The sequence below is a fragment of the Acanthopagrus latus genome, chromosome 5 (genome assembly GCF_904848185.1).
Source record: "Acanthopagrus latus isolate v.2019 chromosome 5, fAcaLat1.1, whole genome shotgun sequence".
Taxonomy (NCBI): Eukaryota; Metazoa; Chordata; class Actinopteri; order Spariformes; family Sparidae; genus Acanthopagrus; species Acanthopagrus latus.
In genome coordinates, this window is record NC_051043.1 from 14,138,037 (window position 1) to 14,158,309 (window position 20,273).

The 20,273-nt window shown below is 39.3% G+C and overlaps 2 protein-coding genes and 1 long non-coding RNA gene across 4 annotated transcripts in view; 1 reads left to right on the plus strand and 2 right to left on the minus strand.

Moving 5' to 3' along the window:
- On the minus strand, positions 1-18,472 carry LOC119019156 (protein HIRA). 2 transcript variants are annotated; one of them, XM_037097482.1, is made up of 25 exons: positions 18,236-18,472; positions 16,214-16,276; positions 15,992-16,102; positions 14,472-14,562; positions 14,156-14,250; positions 13,895-13,990; positions 13,394-13,554; positions 13,051-13,218; positions 12,844-12,957; positions 12,415-12,485; positions 11,407-11,512; positions 10,528-10,749; positions 9,932-10,017; positions 8,701-8,901; positions 8,410-8,553; positions 8,094-8,313; positions 6,739-6,849; positions 6,067-6,215; positions 5,749-5,910; positions 5,402-5,460; positions 4,905-5,010; positions 4,152-4,274; positions 3,900-4,063; positions 3,704-3,792; positions 1-2,563 (listed from the first exon to the last, which is right to left on the minus strand). In XM_037097482.1, exons 1-25 carry the CDS (start codon positions 18,270-18,272, stop codon positions 2,447-2,449), a joined length of 3,066 nt encoding a protein of 1,021 aa, XP_036953377.1. In that variant the 5' UTR covers positions 18,273-18,472; the 3' UTR covers positions 1-2,446. The 2 variants fall into 2 exon arrangements, with proteins under 2 accessions (XP_036953377.1, XP_036953378.1); XM_037097483.1 differs by having other exon boundaries at positions 8,094-8,310; positions 18,236-18,471.
- LOC119019159 lies at positions 17,670-18,629 on the plus strand. The gene is made up of 2 exons (XR_005074950.1): positions 17,670-17,942; positions 18,430-18,629. It is a non-coding gene; the product is annotated as an uncharacterized LOC119019159 (long non-coding RNA).
- A 986-nt stretch (positions 18,630-19,615) lies between these two features.
- Positions 19,616-20,273, minus strand: part of slc2a8 (solute carrier family 2 member 8) — a 10,483-nt gene continuing 9,825 nt past the window's right edge. Inside the window, exon 10 of the mRNA XM_037097487.1 lies at positions 19,616-20,273. This exon is cut by the window's right edge and continues 1,377 nt beyond it. The gene's annotated coding sequence lies outside the window, so the exon portion shown is untranslated.

Below are 20,273 nucleotides of genomic sequence, written 5' to 3' on the forward strand. Positions count from 1 at the left end.
ATGGTTCCTCATTTGTTTATTTTTCACTTTCTTTCTCCAAAAGCAAAATTTCAGCTTGTCTCCGCTCATTTTTTTCTTTTTCTTATAGAAAATGGAAACAAAACTTTTGCCTTGTACAAACATTTAAAAATGACTAACAGCAAAAGAACAAACAAAAAAAAGAAAGAAATGCTGTACAGATTAGTAAAGAAAGGATTCATTCTGCCTCAGTGCTGCTATTCACACTGTGCAGTGAATTACAGCAGTAAACAAGCTTCCAAAGCTCATGCTCTCCATTTATATACACACACTGAATTGGCAGAGGAGTGCATTACTGCTGCTATAGACAAAAAGGCTAAACACAAGTACTTTTCTCTTGAAATTGAGGTGTTGTTGGGTTTCACAACCTTTGAAACCTGTTAAAATGTCAAGTTTATGGATGTCAGACACACACACAAAAAAAGTACTTTTCCCGTCTCAGTCCAGAAGAACAGATGTCTTTGCAGTGGTTTTGCGGCGATAAATGTACTTTTCAGCAAAGAGACTCTGGTTATTTACAAAAGACACAAGAAGTGAAACAGACCAAATAATATATATAACATGTCTCCACTGGGCCTCTCTGACCTCTGCCCGGTCTGATTAAATGTTCACATGATTTCAAGAACAGTAAGACAAACCAAGAATCACCTGTGTGATTGAGAAACTATTACTGTTGGACTTATTGAGTAAAAAAGCTGCACCGGATGTTGTGAGCGAAGTTGATAGTGTTTGTGAAGAGAAAACCTTTTGTCTTGATTACTTGGAGGCCCGTTTGACACACATAATTATTTACTGATATACCTTGGAGATTTGAAAATACAAAGTACAAGACACTGGAGCCCAGGAAGGATGACATCAGCACGTTATTTCTTGAGCAGCTACTGATATTTACACTTTATCTATTTGGATGTTACGGTGGTAAAAAGTTCAAAAACCTGCAGGTCAGAAGATGAAATGAAAAGTAAAATGAAAAGAATTGTCTTCTTGCACTTTTGGGTGTTTTCTTGCAGACAGGCCGGAGACTACGCTAAAGGTTTTCAGTAAATATAATATAATCTGAGATGTCATGAGAGAGGATGAGACCTGCCTGAAGACTGAGTTTGGTACTAAAATCCTTCATCCAACACATCACAGATTTTGTAAGCACACGATAAATCCGTGGTTGACAGAACAGCTTCAAAATATTTGATTATCTTGATTTTAGAGGTGCTGATGAAATTACAGTAAAAAAAAACATATTCACTGTGTTGAACAATTAGTGACATGATTTCAAGATGATGTCTATGATCGACGGCTTGTATCGATGTCGTCAGTAGTTGAGGATCAAGATGCGGCTTATCCACACATCTTGACTCGTGTAGCTACAACCTGATAATCTAACTTAATTGTTACTTTATTATTTTGACATTGTGTTCATGACTTCCCTTTGTTTGCATTCAGTCAAAATACAAATGTGGCTGCTGTGCTTCTCTTTATGTTCTCACGTCTGACCTGCTTTAAGTGCTCTTCAACTTGCCTGTGAACGTCTCCGGGGGGTTAGAATCAGCTGTAAAGTGACAAAACTCCTTTTTTTCGCAGATCCCTTCTGACTCCATTTCCCAGAGGTCCATCCCTGTACTTTAAGTACATAAATTACATTTCCAGTGATGATCTAAATGTATTCATTTTTTCCACTGCGACCTCACATTTTGGTATTAGCGTTGTCACTTTTAAAGACCAACATTGTCAAAACTTCTCCCGCTGGCAGATTCAGTTAAGAAATATCATCATGAGCCTTTAAAAACCTGGTTGAACCTTTGTCTGGACGCCCTACATCTCCTTCACCTTGCAGATTTAGGCTTGTGGTTATTTCTACGTGTGAAGGCATCACTTTGGTACAAGCATATTGCTCCTTTACATCCTCTCTGATTTATATTTTTCTTTTATAAGTGTCTCACCTCTTCTTTCTCTCTGAGGAGGGAAACACATGCAATTCAACAGGACACACAGCTGATGATGCTGCACGTGGCAAGAATAAAACTTGCAACCTTTCCATCACTGCCTCTCTTAAGTTAATCTTATAAAGTTCATGATTAGGAGTGCAGGAGAGAGGTGCATAGGTTAGAAAAAACACGTTTAGCAGGAAAAAAAGACAAAAGACGAGAGTTCAAACTGAAATCGTGATTAAAAAAAGATTTAAGCACCCACTTCTCCCCAGTGAGTGACAGCACTGAAAAATCCAAACACTTGAAAAGCTGTGGACCGGCTGTTATTTAAGTTCTTACAAAACACCCAGGATGTGTTTCTCCAGCCAGAACAGCATTTCCAGCTTCCCAAGATGAGGAAAACAGTCAGAGTTCACCCGGACCGAGCCGGGACGAATCTGACTGGTTTCATGATGAATCCAAGTATGTGTCTGTGCCAGTCTGTGTGTGTGTAGCAGCGTGTGTTATTTGTTGCGCAGCAGCTCCAGCTGGTCCTGGTATTCGGTGAACAGTCTCTGGAATCGAAGGTTTTCTCCAATGACGGGCAAAACCTCCCGCAGCAACTCCCGCTTACGTAGCCCCTGAAAACACCGGAAACAATGACAACAGTTAGCTGCCAGAGCTAGCTTTGGCTCACTCATTTGCAAAACAAAACAAAACAGGACTACATAGTACAAACAAGTGAGATTTAACACATTTGAAAATAATGGCAGAGACAGAGATGAAGATGGCCTAATATGAGTCAGCATTTCTTGCAGCAGGTGTTAAGAATGAAGATAAGCACAGTGCTAAATAATTGCTTTCAGCCTCTCTGACGGTGTTTATCTGATTTACTTCACTGTAAATTAAAGCTCTCTCAGGTTTGGACTGTTGTCAGACAAAATAAGGAAGGAAAGGAAAAGGAACACGGAAAAATAGGTCATGTAGGTATTTGGGAACTTGTGATATTCTCTGCCACTATTTTCTGTTTTATAGACAATATAATTGATCAGTTATTAACACTAATCATTTTGCTGCACATTGTATGCAAGTGAAAACTCAAGTGTGTAAAAATTAAGGATGCACCGGTTATTGGCTGGTGACATCCCTCCCATCCTATCACTGAGCAGGTAGGTATAGAAGACTAAGACTTTCATGAGGGAGGAAACTGCACTCTGTAAAACTGCAGTATAAAACTGAGTAGACTGTTTTTTGGTTCCTACAGAGCGTTACCTCTTCTCTAGATCAACAAGTTGATGACACTCATGTCATTCAATAACTGCAGCTGATAAACCTCTCAATCAGGACCTCAAGTCACTTGAGAGAATTAGGGGTGACAGACTGGTATCTTATTTTTGTGTGTCATATTCATATTCAATCAATATTTTAGACAATACAACTACTCATACTCAACAGATAGCTAATTAAAAGGATGCAGGTCGGGCCCCAAAAAAGAGCTTGCTGTCCCCCTGATTAGAGACATAAACAAATATATATCAGTTGTCAGATAACTGCATGAGCATAAGGACATGAGGTTTAACCAAGGATAACCATTAACTTTGGTAGCAGTAATCACTGTGGACCAAAGTGAGATTATGGTCATCGGAGAGGAAGCAGCTTTTGACAGGAGCATGAAGAGGTCATTGACTTTTAAGTTTGGAAGGCAAAAATTGTGAAAACATTTAGAAAAGGTTGAAGTGAAGATGAAACTAATTCAACAAGCAGAGAGTTGATCGTCGTACCAGAGTGGTGGGCTCCCAGGCTGTAGCTGCTGATTTGTGGACGGGACCCAGCAGCTCTTTACACAGTTCTCTGAGGCGATACTCTGAGCCTGGAGGAAACACACACACGCGCTTAAGTCTAAGCAACAAGCTACTAACATCATTTTTTTCTCCCATCTATCTGAAGAAAAGGTGAAGTCATTAGAGAGTTTGTTACCTTCGTTGACAAGGAAACGTGCGTAGATGAGCAGCCAGTAGCGATACTCCTGCGCCGACTGCAGAGTCAGAGCAGCCGCCTGCTGGTTCTCCAGGAAGGCCAGTGTCATGCTCTGCTGCAGGTGATGGGGGGTGGACGAGAGGCGGGATGCCAGCCGACCAGCACTGCAGGAACCAAAGACATTATTTAATCTCCCTCTTTATCTGCAGTAACACACGCTGGTGGTAAGATAATTAAATATTACTGTCGTACTTGAGGTTTCGGCCCTGCATGACAGCAAGTGGTCCTGAAGACACAGGTGCATCGTGGGTAGGTAGGCAGCTCCTGAAGTCAGCACACTGGACTAGAGAGTCTCCATTATCTGCTATCAGAGTCCTGAGAAAGAAACAGTATAACTGTTTATACTGGAAATTGTTTAGTGGTGTGTATTTTAATCACACATCCACTGTAGTATTAATCAATGTAATACTTCAAGGTGCACTGTGTAGTTTTGGGGAAGAAATTTTAGGAGAAAAGAAAAATCCTCATTAATTCCTTTTCATGACTGACTAAACAAACTTTCATCAAAGGAAAACACATTTTCATTCTGTTCTACTGTGTTTACATTTGAATCATCCCCCTCGAGAACAGCGCATTTATATGGAAATACATCAAATAACCATTCCGAGTTTGTATTATTACCTCATCAATATTGTGAATATTAACTTTTGGACACATAGTGCACCTTTAATGGTATTAGAATACTTCAACCAAACTCATCATCAGTGAAATGAGCATTCAGTTTAAATTATGAAAAACAAAAGCCCAATCAATTTTGAAACATTTGAAAATGTAAATGACAGTTTAGGGCATAAAACCAATGATCTGTTAATCTTCAAGAATCAATACTCAGTAGTCTGACAAAGGCATAACTGTCAGTGCTGAAAAAAAGATTGAATCGAGAAAAGGAATCGAATCGTGACCTTAAAACTGGAAGTAACATCAAACCATGACACCCAAACTCACCATGTCTCCAGTGACGAGCTGAAACAATAAGACTTCCCATTGGACAGTCCAATGACTGGAACGCCCTGCTGAGTCAGCAGAGACTGAGACACTGTGATGTCAGCACCTACAGACACAAATAAAATGAATTTTTAGGGAAAATTACATGAGACCTACTAAACCTACTAAAATAGCTACCTGCATCAATATAGTGTGATTCAAAACAAATAGTATCTTGGCCTTCAACTAAGCTCTTTTATGCATTATGATGTGTTAAAGTACTTTTAAAAGGATAATTTAACATTTTAGGAATGGATTGAGATGGAGCTTAGCATATAGAATGAAAGCGAAGGAAATCAGCTAACCTGGTCCTGTGCAGAGTTAAAAAATAAAACTACTTACAGCTCTTATCAAAATAAAAAATAAAGTGTATGTGATGCATGTTGAACAGACATGAAAACACAACAATACATCACTTCAGAGGGAGTTATGTGCTGGATCATGCTGCAGTGTCTCACCAGATAAAATTGTAAGCAGAGACTCGTTCTTCACCAGAGCCTTCTGTTTCTGAACGTCCCTGCACACAGACAGATAAGATAAGTCATTATTGTCTTTGTATAGCTCGGTGTGAAAACCCTTGACTGTTTTTTTTCTATCAACCAGTACAGAAGAAAACAAATATGTAACACCCTGAACAATATATCAGCATAAATAAATAAATAATGCATCTGCATTTATACCACTATTTTTATAAAATATCTAACACGATCAGCAACACTGGAAACCTCGCTATTTACTACAGATCAAGTCTAACAAAATCCACCACATGACATTTCACATGACAACAGAATATATGACCACTGACCATACGGACAGCGTTGCTCCAGCAGTCAGAACCATGACGAAGTGGGCGGAGCAGTGCAGAGCTGACACAGGTGTGGCCAGCTGGATGGCCGGAAGGAGTCGCCTCCCACAGGAAGAGAAAACAGACAACATCCTGTCCTGACAGGCGACGGCGAGGACGTCACTGAGCGGGAGGAAGATCAGGAGGAAGTGATTTAGTGTTTGTGATCTGTTTATTAATATAAATGTATAATATGAAAAAAAAAAAGTGTAACTGAGCATTAGGACAAGCTCCATCAATTTTAGTCACAGCACAGGAGATGCCAGCAGATCCTCCTACCTGCTCCCTGCAGCAGTGACCACTGAGCTGGGCAGCAGTGTGTTCCAGTCTCGTCCGTCTCTGGAGCATCGCAGCTGGCTGAGCCTTGAACCTGCAACCACCGTCACCTCGTTCTCCACCTCCAGGAACACTGACGGCTCCATGCTAACCTACACACACATTTTCTATTTATAGCTTATCATGTATGTAAGAAAACAGTTTTGTCCTAAATGATATTATAACAATAATAAGGCCAAAATGAAATCACTGTATGATCTGTGTTACTCTCCTTAGTTTGAAAGCACTGAGCAGGAGAGACTAGGCAGGAACATAAAAGTATCAGTGAGACCTGGGAAACTAGATATGAACCTCTGCAATTATGTGTAGAACGAGACAATGAAGAACTATCATGAAAGGAATCGGTTACATTTGGCTCTCTTTTTCATTTTCTGTTGTACACCAACAGGGGGGGATAAAAAGCAGAATAGTGTATTAAAAACATTATTAATCAAACTGCTGTGCAATATTGATGGCGTATCATATTTGCAAACTGAATAACTCAAAGGACAGGACACAATATTTGCGGAAAGGAGATCACAGAGACTGTCTAAAGCATATTTGGCTCCAAGATATAATGTATGATATATAATGTATAATGTTTTTTAAATCTAATATTCTCTTAGAGTGTGTTACCTGCAGACTGAAGGCCTTCTTTATACTTGGTGTTGGTAGCTTGAGAGCAGCTACAGCAGCAGCAGGAGGAGCTGCTACCCTGCTGGGCTCCCGCTCTGCTGGAGGAGTTATCTGACAGGAAGAAGATGGACTTTTATCACTTTCTGCATCAATGGAGCTTTTCTACACCTTTTTAATACAACTAATACAGCCATTTAATTTAAAGTCAATGTCTTAAATGCTGTTTAAAACACAACCGAACACACAATGTTTTAAACCAGATATATTTAAAATCTATTCAACTGTTAAAAGGCTTTGACTGACTTTTCTTTACGTACACAGTTAATAATAACAATAATAAAAATAATAATAATAATATCTGTTTTTCAATAGATGTAGGGGTGTCACGTTCTTTGATTGTGAGTCAGATATTGATTTCCAATTATCTCAACCTTCGAAATCAAAGGTGGAAAACAAGGATTTAGCCATGGCACCCCTGTGCCAAAACACACACACACACACACACACACACACACACACGGTGAACAATGAGAAAACAGCACACACACACAAACATTGAAATGATTATTGGAAGTTACATGATTTTAAGGAAAGAGGGAATGAAGCAAAGAACATCTTGACATTTTGGCGGTGGTCCAGATCATCACTAAGAAATTGTGTCAACATCTAAAGGTATAATTGCTCAGTCAGCCCAGCAATAAAAGGAACCCACTTTTTGCAACCCTGTCACTGTATCGATTCCTCTCAGAGTTTTGGCTGCATGAAATACATTTTGTATACAGTATCTACAACAGTCGACTTTGATCTTCCCATTCATTTTAATCACAGTAGTCTATTTTGGCTGTGACATATTTGATTTTTTGTTGTAAACTTGAATAACATCTGCTGTGTAGAGAGCACACTGCAGGAACAAAGGAGTCACTAAGTGGCAGGTACCGTCTGTGACTTCTATTCTTTTGTTTACAGTTAGTTTCCAATTGACTGGTGAAACAAGTTAATGTTACATTAACACTGTTAATGAATTATTTAAATTTGACACACGATGCCTTAATGTGGTACACTGCAAACGAATAATGAAGATTATGTCCCTCATGACACCATGATAAGAATAAAATAAACTACAATAAGAATAAAAAAATAAAAAAATAAATTGACATGGTATAATCCAACAATCCTTAATGAGACTAATCTAAAAATGGAATAGCCATCTGTGGTAAAAGAAAAAAGTTTGAGAATCAAATCGAATTGTGACCTTAAAATCGAAAATCTAATCAAATTGACAATTTGAAGAATCGTGACACCCCTAATAATATATCATTAGGACCTCTATTCATCTTTTCCCTCCATTTGTTTACCTGAGTGAAGGGTTGGGCAATGGGAGCAGCCATCTTGTCTTTCCTGGGCCGTCCCTTCTTCCTCTTCTCCACCACCTCTCCTCCGTCCATCAGCAGATCGGGTTTCCGCTTGCTAAAGGACAGGTTTTTGTTGATGGCAGCCATCTTGTCTTCGCTGTCGCTACTTGTGTCTTCTTTCGATTTTACATCTTTCAGGGCAGAGATGCCGTCTTTTGGCCTGCTGGACCAACAGAGAAGTTGGTTTTATGGACAGTTTGTTCTCTTTTAGGGTTCACCTCAGACTCCTTAACAACTTCACTTATACTGAGTCAATCACCTGTCCAGAGGCATGAGTCCAGCAATGGAGGAGATGGCGGCTGTGACCCCTGGTGTAGCCTTTGACCTCTCTGTGAACCTAGAGTCCAAAGCTTTCATTGGTTCGATTTTGGAGGCTGATGTGAGCAGTAGACACGGTTTCACACTGAAACATAAGGACACCAGATGATAAGAAAGACAGGGAGAGACTGAGGAGAGGTAAAAATGCACAGACAGAATGACATAGAAAATCATAGAAAAAGAAAACAGTGAGGGTATAATAGATAATTATAAGCTTGATATCAGCTAGTACCCATCCTTGTTGTCCTCCAGGCCCTTGACGGCGCTGTTGGGTGGAGGCGAGGTGAGCATAGGGTCGTGGGTGGGTCTGAGCCCCAGAGAAGAGGCCGGTCCAGGGCTGGAGTCAGAGCTGAGCTGAGAGGAGAGCTGGTTGGACATGGAGGAGCCAGAGGGCAGGATGGGAGCACTGTTGAACAGAGCTGGCGAGAAATCCCTGCAGAGAAAGACAGACAGTGATCTGTTAATGTTTCTACAATTATACTTGTGCTGCTCTTAATTCTAAAGCTACTAATGAGCTGGGGGTCAGTGTGTCTCAACCACAGGTCTTCACCAATCCTCACAGTAACTAGCAGAGACTCACTGTGCAACCCAAGTCTGGCAGAGATCAAAATAATTTTGAGTCTAATCGAATCCGGTAGGATCCAGTCTTGGGGTCTGTGTGTCAAAATGTCCAATACTGCAGTAGATCCAATCTGTGTCAGCTCTGATTATGTCGTGCATCATCATAATCATCATCATCATCGTCATCATCATCATCAAGAGGAAAATGTGTTTTTTGAATCAAAGTGAACTGTTAGGTCCAGGGAAAATGATGTATTGCTGCTGCTTTCCACCTCAGCTGCTCACTAATTGGTGGTGCATCATGCTGCTGCCACTGCTGGTGTTCTCTCTCTATCTGTTGAGGCCACATTTTGGATCTGGTCTAATTGTCATTGAGGGAATATCGGACCTGTTATACTGTTGCCTTTTTCCAGTGGAGAGGTTTGACTTTTTATCTGTTTTTAGTGGTGCGGCTAGGTCTCTCTTGTGGGATTTTACGTTTTGTGTAAGTGTATTCTTTCCCTTTCAAACAAATTTCAGTCAACGGCACAAAGGATTATTATGCAACAACAATTAATACTGTAACACTGAATTAAATGACAACCTCGTTCTGCCTGAAAAAACAAGCTGCATGAGGGATAAAACAACTTATCTTTTCTTTACAGGGAATACCTAAGATTATTTAAGTTAAAATAAACTAATCAATCTTTTATATCAGTATTATACTAATCTATGTTGTTACTTACTGTCTTGTTTCCACACAAACAAATGCACTTTGATTTTAGAAAAAATGAACAATATTCAAAGCTCTACCTTTGTAACCTGAACCTAGTTTGTAAGCTTTCTTTGCTGTCAGTTATCTTGTAAATGAAGGCAATGAATCTGTCCGCCAGTGAAAATCAGACTATTCCATGTTTTCTTACCCAGTGTCCAGCTGAGCGATACAGAGTGGCGTGATTCGTCTTCTGCCATCTGCGGTTCTCGTCTCCACCTGCTTCTTCAGAAGGTTCTGCAAGATGACAAAATAAAAACAGCCAAGAAATTTAAGCTCTGAAAAAGTAGAAAACGTCATTTTTGAGCTGTTTCCAAGCTGCTATGCATCATTTGCTCTCCTATGTTGACTTGTAGTTCTAAAACTAATTTTCAAATCAATTCCATTTAGAACATATATTGTAAGTTGCTATTGTCAACATATCAATCAACAGTTTAAATTTCAATATGTATCTATGTAGATTCTAAAACTAAGTTGTACGACTTGCTATAATTGTTTTAAACTTTTAAGCCAGAACAGTCAGTCTGTATTTTTTTTTGTCTGAGCACATTAACTGATTTTAAAATGCAAATATGTGCATTTAAAAACAAAATTTCCCACATACACACACACTGATTGACAAAATGCAGATTCATTATGCATTATCATTATTCATTATCCATCACAACTCAATATTTATCCTGAACCTAAACAACAGCTGTTCAACACTTTGTGCTGCGTGTTGGATGTCGTATTTCAGTCTCCCACCTTCCTGATATCCTCCAGAGACTCTCCGTTCATCACACTGTTGAGTTTTGGGGCTGAGGATTCGGGCCCAGCACTGCCCGGTCCAGAGTTGGCCTGGGCCGAGTTCTGTCGCTCCTGCTGATATTTGAGCATCTCGGGGTTCTCGATGATGGTGGTGGACAGCTGAGCCTCGGTGCTGGTTATAGCCAGACTCTTACCGTAGATGTTCTGATGGATGCTGTTCTGTACGACGGACAGAGAGGAGAAGTTTCATTTGGGTTCATAGAGCTCATAAAGGAGTGATGGAAGAAAGGAACACGTCCAAACAGAAAGAAAGCAAAGTCTGAGGTACCAAAAAAAACCTTATACCTTATACTTGACATCCAGCAGTGTTGTCTTGCATTTTCTCATTAGTGGCCATATCAGTCGAGAACAATTAAAAAAGAGCTGGTTTCAAGTCTTAATCCAGACTTTGCTTGTTCTTTTCTCAGCTTTAAAGCAAAATAAACTCCTAACTAGATAAATAAGCTGAATATTTGTCTAATGTTGGTGTCTCATGGTTTGTTCTGATAACTAGCAAAATGCAATGAAGTTCTCCTCAAAGACAAGAGTCATTTAGGCAACACCAAGCTCTTAGAAGTCAAACTGACTTTTTCTGGAAGAACATTCATTTTAACCAATGTGGCAAAGTTGACACATACCATACTGGTTGGGTTATAGTGTAAGAGGAGAAAGTTTTGAGATTAATGTTGCTAAAACAAGAGTGCAAACATAATCTGATTTTAGTTTGGCAGTCATTTGTTTTGCTTCATGGGGTAAATAATAATTTTCTGTTGTGCTGCAAACAAACACACAGTCAGAGGATCAGAACATAAAGGGATTTCATGAGGTGCGTCTTACCTTCTCCTCCTCATTCAGCGGGTCTCCCAGTTCATCCAGAGAGAAGTCCAGGTAGGCCACAGTGCCGTCCATCGAACACACCAACATCCCCAGACCTGTCAGGGTCCTGACAAAGACAGCAGAGTGTACAGTGATGTGTACAGAGTGAATGAAAAATGAAGCCAAAAGGCATTTTTCCAAAGATTTTTATTATAAAAAATAAACATTTATAATTCTGGCAGACAGGATACCAGGGTCAGGCAGATGTCTTTCTATTCTGATTTAATTACACCATGAAAATGGTTATATTGGTAAAACTTTCTATGAATCTCTAAGGTCAACTTTATGTGGGTGATGTCACCTCAGTGTTTGACTTTGTGACAGGTCAGCAAGCTAGGGGAGAGAGACACTAAGGCTAAGTTCAGACTGCAGGCAAATCAGAGATTTGTTTGTCAAATCAGACTCTTAGACATACCATCTACACATTCATTAGCAACTGATCATATCGTATTCTTGGGTCCAGACATCATCAGCCTATCTGCATAGGTTGCTATGGTAATGGTGTAGGCATCAGTCACTATGTATGCTTCCAACAGGGAAGCATACGAAATCATTCATCCATTAACTCACTCTTCAAACAATCACACCATCAAGCTGTGGAGCAGACAATTAATTTCAGTCTGACTGTCCAAAGAATGTTGACCCGCTCTGTTAGTGACCGCATGGATTCTGTTCTGCTGCTGATGTGCTTGGACGTTGTTGTTGTGTGTTGCGTTGCAAATGACACAAAAGACACTCTGAAATCTGCAATGAGCAACCGGACCCAAACACTTTTGTAGGAATCCACTTTGAATCGCATGTCAAACCATCCTCAAATCTGGTTTGGATTCAATTTGTAAATATACAAATTTCATGTGTTTATTTGCTGTCCAGACTTCCATCAGGATATGCCAAAAATCAGATGTGGTGCTGACAGTCTGAACATGGCCAAATGTACTTGTGTGGCAAGCATCACACTCAAAAACTTACCATGAAATGTCCATGATTGATTTATCAAACAGATCATGGATGACCACCAGAGGGCGTTTCAGAGAGGTCAGCTGAGGAGAGGAAACAGATGTTAGTATTCTCAAGACCTCATATGTTTATCCTCACTAAACATTTATGAAAATGGGGTTAGAAACTTTTCTACTGAGCATTTATTTTAAGGCAATGTTTTTTATTTTGTCTCCACAAATATTTAACAAAAATGAGGTAAAGACAATGAGGCAATCGTTGTATTTACTGAGATGGATTATCTCTGAGGCAGCTGCTCTCAGTCAACAGAAGGATCAAATGCAAACACCACACACAAATAAAGTGAAGTGGGAAATCTGAAACTTCACTCAGGAACCTGCATCACTGGTACTAACTCATATATTTCACTATTTTCGATTCACTGTCAAAGTGAGAACTGACCCAGACGGAGAGCGATCGGTCTTTGCTGCCAACAGCGCAGCAGCAATATGGACAGCTGGGTTTTGGAGAGCTGCCGTTCTTCTGTTTCTTCTTAAAAATCTTTGGGTTGAATTTCTACAGAGAAATAAACCAGATCCATCAGTACACAGACACATTTTGGGTGAAGGGTTCATTTAAAGACTGAACGTGTGGTTAAAACTTCCTCACCACCACAGTGACAGCTTTACGGTGGCCTACAAAGTCCATATTAGTCTTCCAGCCGTCTCTCTCCACGATCTGAGCGGTGGGACCAGAGTTGTTCATGGCATGGGCTGATACCAGGTACTGACCGTCAGGAGACCAAGACAGACGGAGGACGTGGGTCGTCCCGCCACACTAAGAAGCAGGGAGAGAAGAAAGAAAATGAATAAAACCTTTATTGGTGAAACAGTGCATGTGACAGAACTGGCAGGTGCAGGAACAGATGTGACCTATAAAAGAAAAAGCTAAAACACATAACCAATCCAGATGTCTCCAAAGCATCTTCACACAGCTGACAGCAATTTTGTACCTCGCTGAACGGTTTTGTGATGTTAGCCTCCATCTGCCAGTCCACTGTCCTCCACACTTTGAGGCTGTGATCATCGGCCTGGGAGGCGATGTACTTCCCCACTGGATCCCACGTTAGACCTTTGACCAGCCCAGTGTGTCCTCGCAGACACGTCACCATTTCTGGTGAGACACAAAGAAGACAAAGACATGGATGACGAGTTGACAAGAGGCAAATATAATAAATAAAGTTGATCTCATCAAATGTTTAACTATTCCTTTAATAATGTAGCACTTCTGCAAAGTATCTTTTAAATTCTGCTTCTGGTTAATGAAATGACACAAGGTCAAGTAGAACTGTGCAAAATGATAATTATTGCAAATAACACATTTCATTTCATTTTTAGTTCTGGAAACGGCAAGTTTGGAATTATTCAAACTTCCATTCAGCAACCCATCCATCTATCTATTTTCCAGCTGTGGTGCTACAGGCAGGGGACGCTCTGACTTGTGTTTCTCCTACCAGGAAATTTGCGAGCATTCCAGATGACGATAGTGTTGTCCACGCTGCAGGAGGCCAGCCACACATCATGAGGAGACCACGCCACGTCCATCACATCTACAAATGTAACACACACACATACACACAGCTTTAGAGATGTTTCACTAGTTAAAGGTTCCCACTGCAGTTTCTGTCGCCTAGAACTGCTATGGAGTGTTTCTGTCTATGACTCAGTCCTTGTCTTATTAATTTGGTCCAATACGTTCTCTGTGTATGTCCTACCTCCTGTGTGGTTCCTCAGGATAGTGACACACCTCCACTGCTCCACATTGGCCAGCTTACTGCTTGACCCGAACACTGTGCTCGGACCAATGAACCTACAGAGAAAACACACACGTGGTCAAAGTCAAACAAACAATCACCAGCTGTGACTGTTGAACACACAAACAGCACAAACCTCGAACATTTCAATTAAATTTAGAACACATTCTGTGGTTGAAAATAATCAAGAAGTTGGCTTAAAAATGTAGTTTCACCTTCTAAAAAAACCATCACGTGTACTTGCACATCGTGTGTGTGTGTATTTGTGTGTACATACGCAGCTCTCTTCCACACCATGACCAGCTTGTCATCTCCTCCTGATGCCAGGTACAGCCCATTGTTGGACCAACGCACACAGTTCACACATGCTGCAGAAAAAAGACAAACAGGCCTGCTGACTCTTCTTATAAATACACCTTGCATGGCTTTGTGCTGATAAGGCTGTCAGATATAGTGGGCATTAATGGTACCTGCAGTGCAAAATGTTTTTATTATTAAAATGACTGCTGGCACGGTTACTCAGTCCTTTCACACTGCAGCAGCTTGTGTTTTTCGTCAGAGGTAGTGTAGGACAGAGGAGGTTATTTTAATCTGTTTGTCTAGGGAGCACTATTATGTGCACAGCGGCCGTCGCCAGTGGGGAATATAAATGAGGAAAAAGATTCAAACCAGTGACTATTTCATCAGAATCTGACTTCTCCGACCTTTAACTCCTGTTACTATTCACAGAAGAAGTACAAACACTGATGCATATGCAGGAGCAGGATTTATAGAAAATAGAGAAGCAGTATGTATCTGCCACATTGTTCACTGAAAAAAAGAAGTCAAGTGTGATTTAAGCAGGATTTGAAACCTAAGGAAACATCATGAGTTGGCTGTCATATTTGGAAGGACAGAATCAGTCAGTACCAGGGACTAGTGATGTCAACAGGAGGATGAAAATAAGAAATATAACATGTTATTTTTTAAAAGCTTGTCTCAATAAACACCGGCAGCCTTCCAAGTGATTTTTAAGCTCCACAAACTCGCCTCTTTGTCATGACTGAGCGGACTGAATAATAATATTAAAAAAAAATGGTTTCATGGCTGAATAAACTGAATAGAAAAACTGACCTTAACACATTTTCAAACTGTTTTACTTGGCAAACCCTGCCACCTTTCTAGCTTCAAACACTGTTCCAGGGACCTCATTTTCCTCAGAGAAACAGCTTGTTTATAGTTATGGGAAAAATAACCATAAACATAAATATTGTAAATGTAAAAAATATTAAGGCCCCCACAATGAGCTCTCTTTGCAGGCATATAGAGCTACTGTGGGGAGCAGAAATTAAATGATTCATCAATAAAATAATGCTGTTTTCTTCTTGCATGCATCTCATGGATGTTCCATTCATTTTCTGATATCAACCAGTCTGCAACTTCTGGTTATAAAGAGTAATGCCATAACAGGGGTCGGACCCAGTGAAGATTGGACACATGGATACTTCAGTAGTGCTATATGCTACTCACATGCCACACCTGATGTGAAGTCTAACTAAGAGCCAAAACATACCAGACCATTTCTTGTGCCTCGTCCAATAAGCTGCAGTTGAACGCACTTAAAAAAATACAGCCAACTAGCTTGTACGGTCTGTGCTCGCGTGAGAGGAAATAACTCTCCAGACCGCCAGTACTGCTGATGGAACAGTTGCCTACGTGGTTACATTCACCAAAAAATATACAATTTAACCAAACATTCCTGGATTCAACACACTTATATGAATCAACATTAAAATGACTACAGATGAGGCTGGTTACCTAGGTGATTGTCCATCTGGCAAAGCATTTTGGGAATATTCTCATTCTTCTCATCCTCCTCTCTGAGTACTGGTGCCATGTTCCATATCATCACCTTGCCAGAGTCCTCTCCTGAAATCAAAAGCCCAATTCAAGTACAACATTTAAGGAAAATGCACAGTATTTCAATAAACCCCCGCAAAAAAACCCTAAGGAGGATGTAAACAATGGTACGGGTCTTACCTTGGCCACCAGTTGCAAATTTTGTCCCATCAGGGTGGATGTCAACTGAAAATATGGGTTTGCCTGTGAAACACATGAGAAACATTTAATCATGTTTTTCGAATCAAACTGTAGATTGATGTTGTAGATAGATAATGAATAATAACTGAGAATGGAAGGAATAACATTGTTGTTCATGGTAAAAACATGACATGGGACACACATTAATACAATGCAGGAAAGTCACAGTGACCTTAGTGTTTCTACGTCAGGCTTCAGACTCTTGACCTGATGGAAAATTCCTTAACCTTTCTGTGATTTTCCACAGCCAAGTCAGAGCATGCCAGTGACCTCAAAGTGTTGGCTGTGTTTGTAGATTAGTTCAACATTAATTCTAGGATTTTTCTGTATAGGACCTGATGAAATCCTCTGGGATCATTAAAATAAAATATTTCATCCCCTTGACTCTGTCTGTATGCAGCTGAATTCAGTGATATTAAGAAACAAAAACAAAAAATCAAACCAGCTTTTATATAACTTTTATTTACTTATAGAAGTACCCCTTGATGTTTGCTTGTGTGTCTCTCCACATGTTTTCAGTGCATAAAATTAGTAGTTGATTTAACAAGCAAAAACATATTGATTCCAGCTCCTAAAATGTGAGGATTTTTTACATTTTTGTTTTTTATCATCATAATCTGAATATCTTTGAATTTTGGTAAAAACACTTCTAAACACAAAACACTTCTGAAGATGTCACTCTGGAGGCTTAGAAAACTGTTATAAGCATGTCTCATTACTTTAAGGGGCATTAGGTTATTTTGGCAAATAAATCAAAACTCAGTATTTTAACATTTACAATATTTGATGAGGTTGTATTACAAACTCAGAAATATGTTTTTTTCCATAAATGTATAAACAAGCTGTTCTGAGAGGGATGAGGTTGTCAGAGCACTGTTTGAAGCTAGAAAGGTGGCAGGGTCCAAGTAACACAGTATGAATTGTACTCTCCTTTAAGGTCAGTTGGTTTATTGAAAACAAAGGGTTTGTTTATTTGGCTTATTGAGTCATTTAAAAAAGACAGTCAATGAAGACCTTCTCTTCTGATTAATTAAAATTTCTTCTCTAAAATTACATAGTGCATTTGTTATTTCGGTTTTCATTTTTTGTCTTTTACCGTCCATCAACAACAATGTTATATGTCTACTAGTTTCCTACATGTTTGAATAACACATTTTCACTTGGGCAGACTGGAAGATAACACTTGGTTCATGATTATTTTGAGCGTCAAAAAACATAAGCACTAAAAGCATTACAACAAGAAACACCAAACCTCTGCTGGACTCTCTGTCCGTCTTTGACTCAGATGACTCTAAACCTTGCCACCGTTAGTTCAGGTAAACATGCCTGTGAACATATCCCTTGCTACTTTGGTTTTCTGGCACGTTGTGATAGACATTTGCAAAATTCCAAGATGCTTCGCAGACTAAACGACTTATCTTGTCAATTACCCAACTGTAATGACAACAGGCGTTAGCTGCACCCTAAATTCAGGCCATCTCCCCAACGGTTAACTTTCCAAACTGACAGCTTGGACATTTCACCAACACATACTTTCTTTTAGCTCCATATTGAACGTGTTCACTGTCATTAAAATAAGTTGTCTCTACCAAAATGCCGTTTGGGACCTCAAAAACATGAAACAAGAAGTCACTTTGAGACAGCAACTTCGACATGGGTCAATTGGCAGGTAAAGTCAGCTAGCGTCAGGGAATCTAAGCTAGCCGGGGGGCTAACAAGCTAGCTAGCTAGCTACGGTTAGCAAACATTAATACATTTGGAACAGTGAGGAGAGATACTGATAATGACAAAAACACACGCTGTATGTGTTCAACTGTTGAATTAAGTCTGGTGTGTGACTGACTATCAAGTCACGAACAAGTCACTCAAGTGTCGACCACCACCATCATGCCTCCTTATCAATTCACCCCCCTCCGACAACAAAAGCCCAACTTGGTCCAACAGATTCCTGCACAAGCTTACCGTTGTGGCTCACCCAGCTCGGCTTCAGCAGCTTCATTTTTCGACCTGATTTTTTAAATTTCCTTCTATCTTATTTCGAACAAATAATCCATCCGGCGATCAGTTCAGTTGGAGAACTAACGCTAACCCCCTCCCTTTGTCTCAAACTCCGACCGACACTTTGTTGTTTTTGTGATTCAACTCCATCTCTGCAGCAGCATCCCCAGTCTCAGCGGCAGACAGGCGGCCCCCGGACGACAGGCGAGGTGACACCAGGCAGTTCAGGAAGTGTTTCCGTTAGTTTTGACCGCGGACCGGAAAAGCGTGGAGTGCAGTTGTCACAATAGTTCCGGTGGGGGGATGAACTTTGTATACTTTTGAAGATATAGTCAAATAAAATACTAAGAAAAATGTTTTAATGAATTATGTTTTATTTTCTACTTAAATCTTTCAAAACTGAGACAAAACAAAGTCAAGTCTCTCACATCGGTTTAAACTTTTACTGATGCGGATTTTATTTTGAAAAGCCGTATAAGTTTCAGTGCGCAAACTCTGAATTTAAACAGTCACCCACAAAGTATAGAATGTTTCATGTTGACTTCATTGACATGTATACTAATTTTTCGTGGTTTTCATTTTTGTTTTATCCTGTACTGACCAGAATACACTATTCAGAATTAGTTAGTGATATTGGGATATGGGTGCTGGTGCATATATGTGTGTGCACGAAAATGAATCAAAAGTCAAATAAAATGTGTCGCAATATTTTGGGAGACCAAAGTATTTTGAAAACATTGTTTTCTTTGTTCAGTTGCAGAAACAGGTACATGTTCAAATGAATACCAAATAAAACTGTGATTTATGAGAGGTTGAATTCATAAAAAGATTGATAAATAAAATAAAATACAGCCCATTTAATTTTTAATACTTAAATTGTAACAAAAAAAAATGTTTCAAATGCCTGCTAGGAACCTGTGTCATATTAACAAAAATACATTATGCATTCTATCGCAGCCCTTGAGATATGGTAACTTAGTTTTCAATGAATAAAATCAAATGTTTCTTCTTACAGATGAACACTTTTTATTCTCAGCCTCAGAAATATTTTGTGATTTGTCATTTCAATATATTCTCAACCAATTGTGTTTTTTATGGCACCATAAAAAAACAAACATTGAATGCCTGGAATTGAAGTTGAATTGTTTACAAATAATTTCATTTAGAAATACATTCAGTTTAGATAAACATATCATCCTGCCAGAATTCAGTATCTGCATGACTTTCTGCCTTGTCCATAATCACATATTAACATTTGAAAAACGGAGGCTGGAATTCATAACTCCATAAAGCTGATGATCCTTAAATCATTACTGAAGAACACAAAACTCAATCACACTGGGATAATCACACTGTGACAAAAAGCTTCATTTGATCCTGTTAAAACTAAAAATTGAGTGTATAATTATACACTCTATGCAAACATACAGCCAGTAGAGAAATGGTTTATAGAGTGGAATAATTTATTTATTTCATACCTTCACTGAGCTCATAGCAAACCAACACCAAAACAGGTCTTTATTCATATAGAGAAGAATTATCTTTAAAAGAGAAAAATGTAAAATCATTATAAACTGTAAAAAAAAAAAAAAAAAAAAAAATCAGTCTGAAATCAAATATCATCCCAATCCCAACTGTATATAAGTCATGTGGAATATGTTCAACATTTCATTTAGAGCATCCCAAGAGAAAATTATTGAAAAAAACTTACAAAAACACTTATTTCTTTATGAGAATTTACAGTTGCCAGTTTCTTTTTATGATAAATGTTAAACAAGTTTTGCATCATGGAATCGGTTTAAGTTTCACTTCATTTCTCAAACGATACAAACCGCACAGTCAGATTAACAGTCAGCACAGTCATTGTAAACAGCAGACTCACTTCCCAAAACATCAGTACAAAAAACCTTCATAATTCTTTCAGAGACATTTAGAGTTCAAGGAGGAACACCAGGACACCAGATATTATTCTTAACTAGTAAAGTAACTAAACACGACTTTG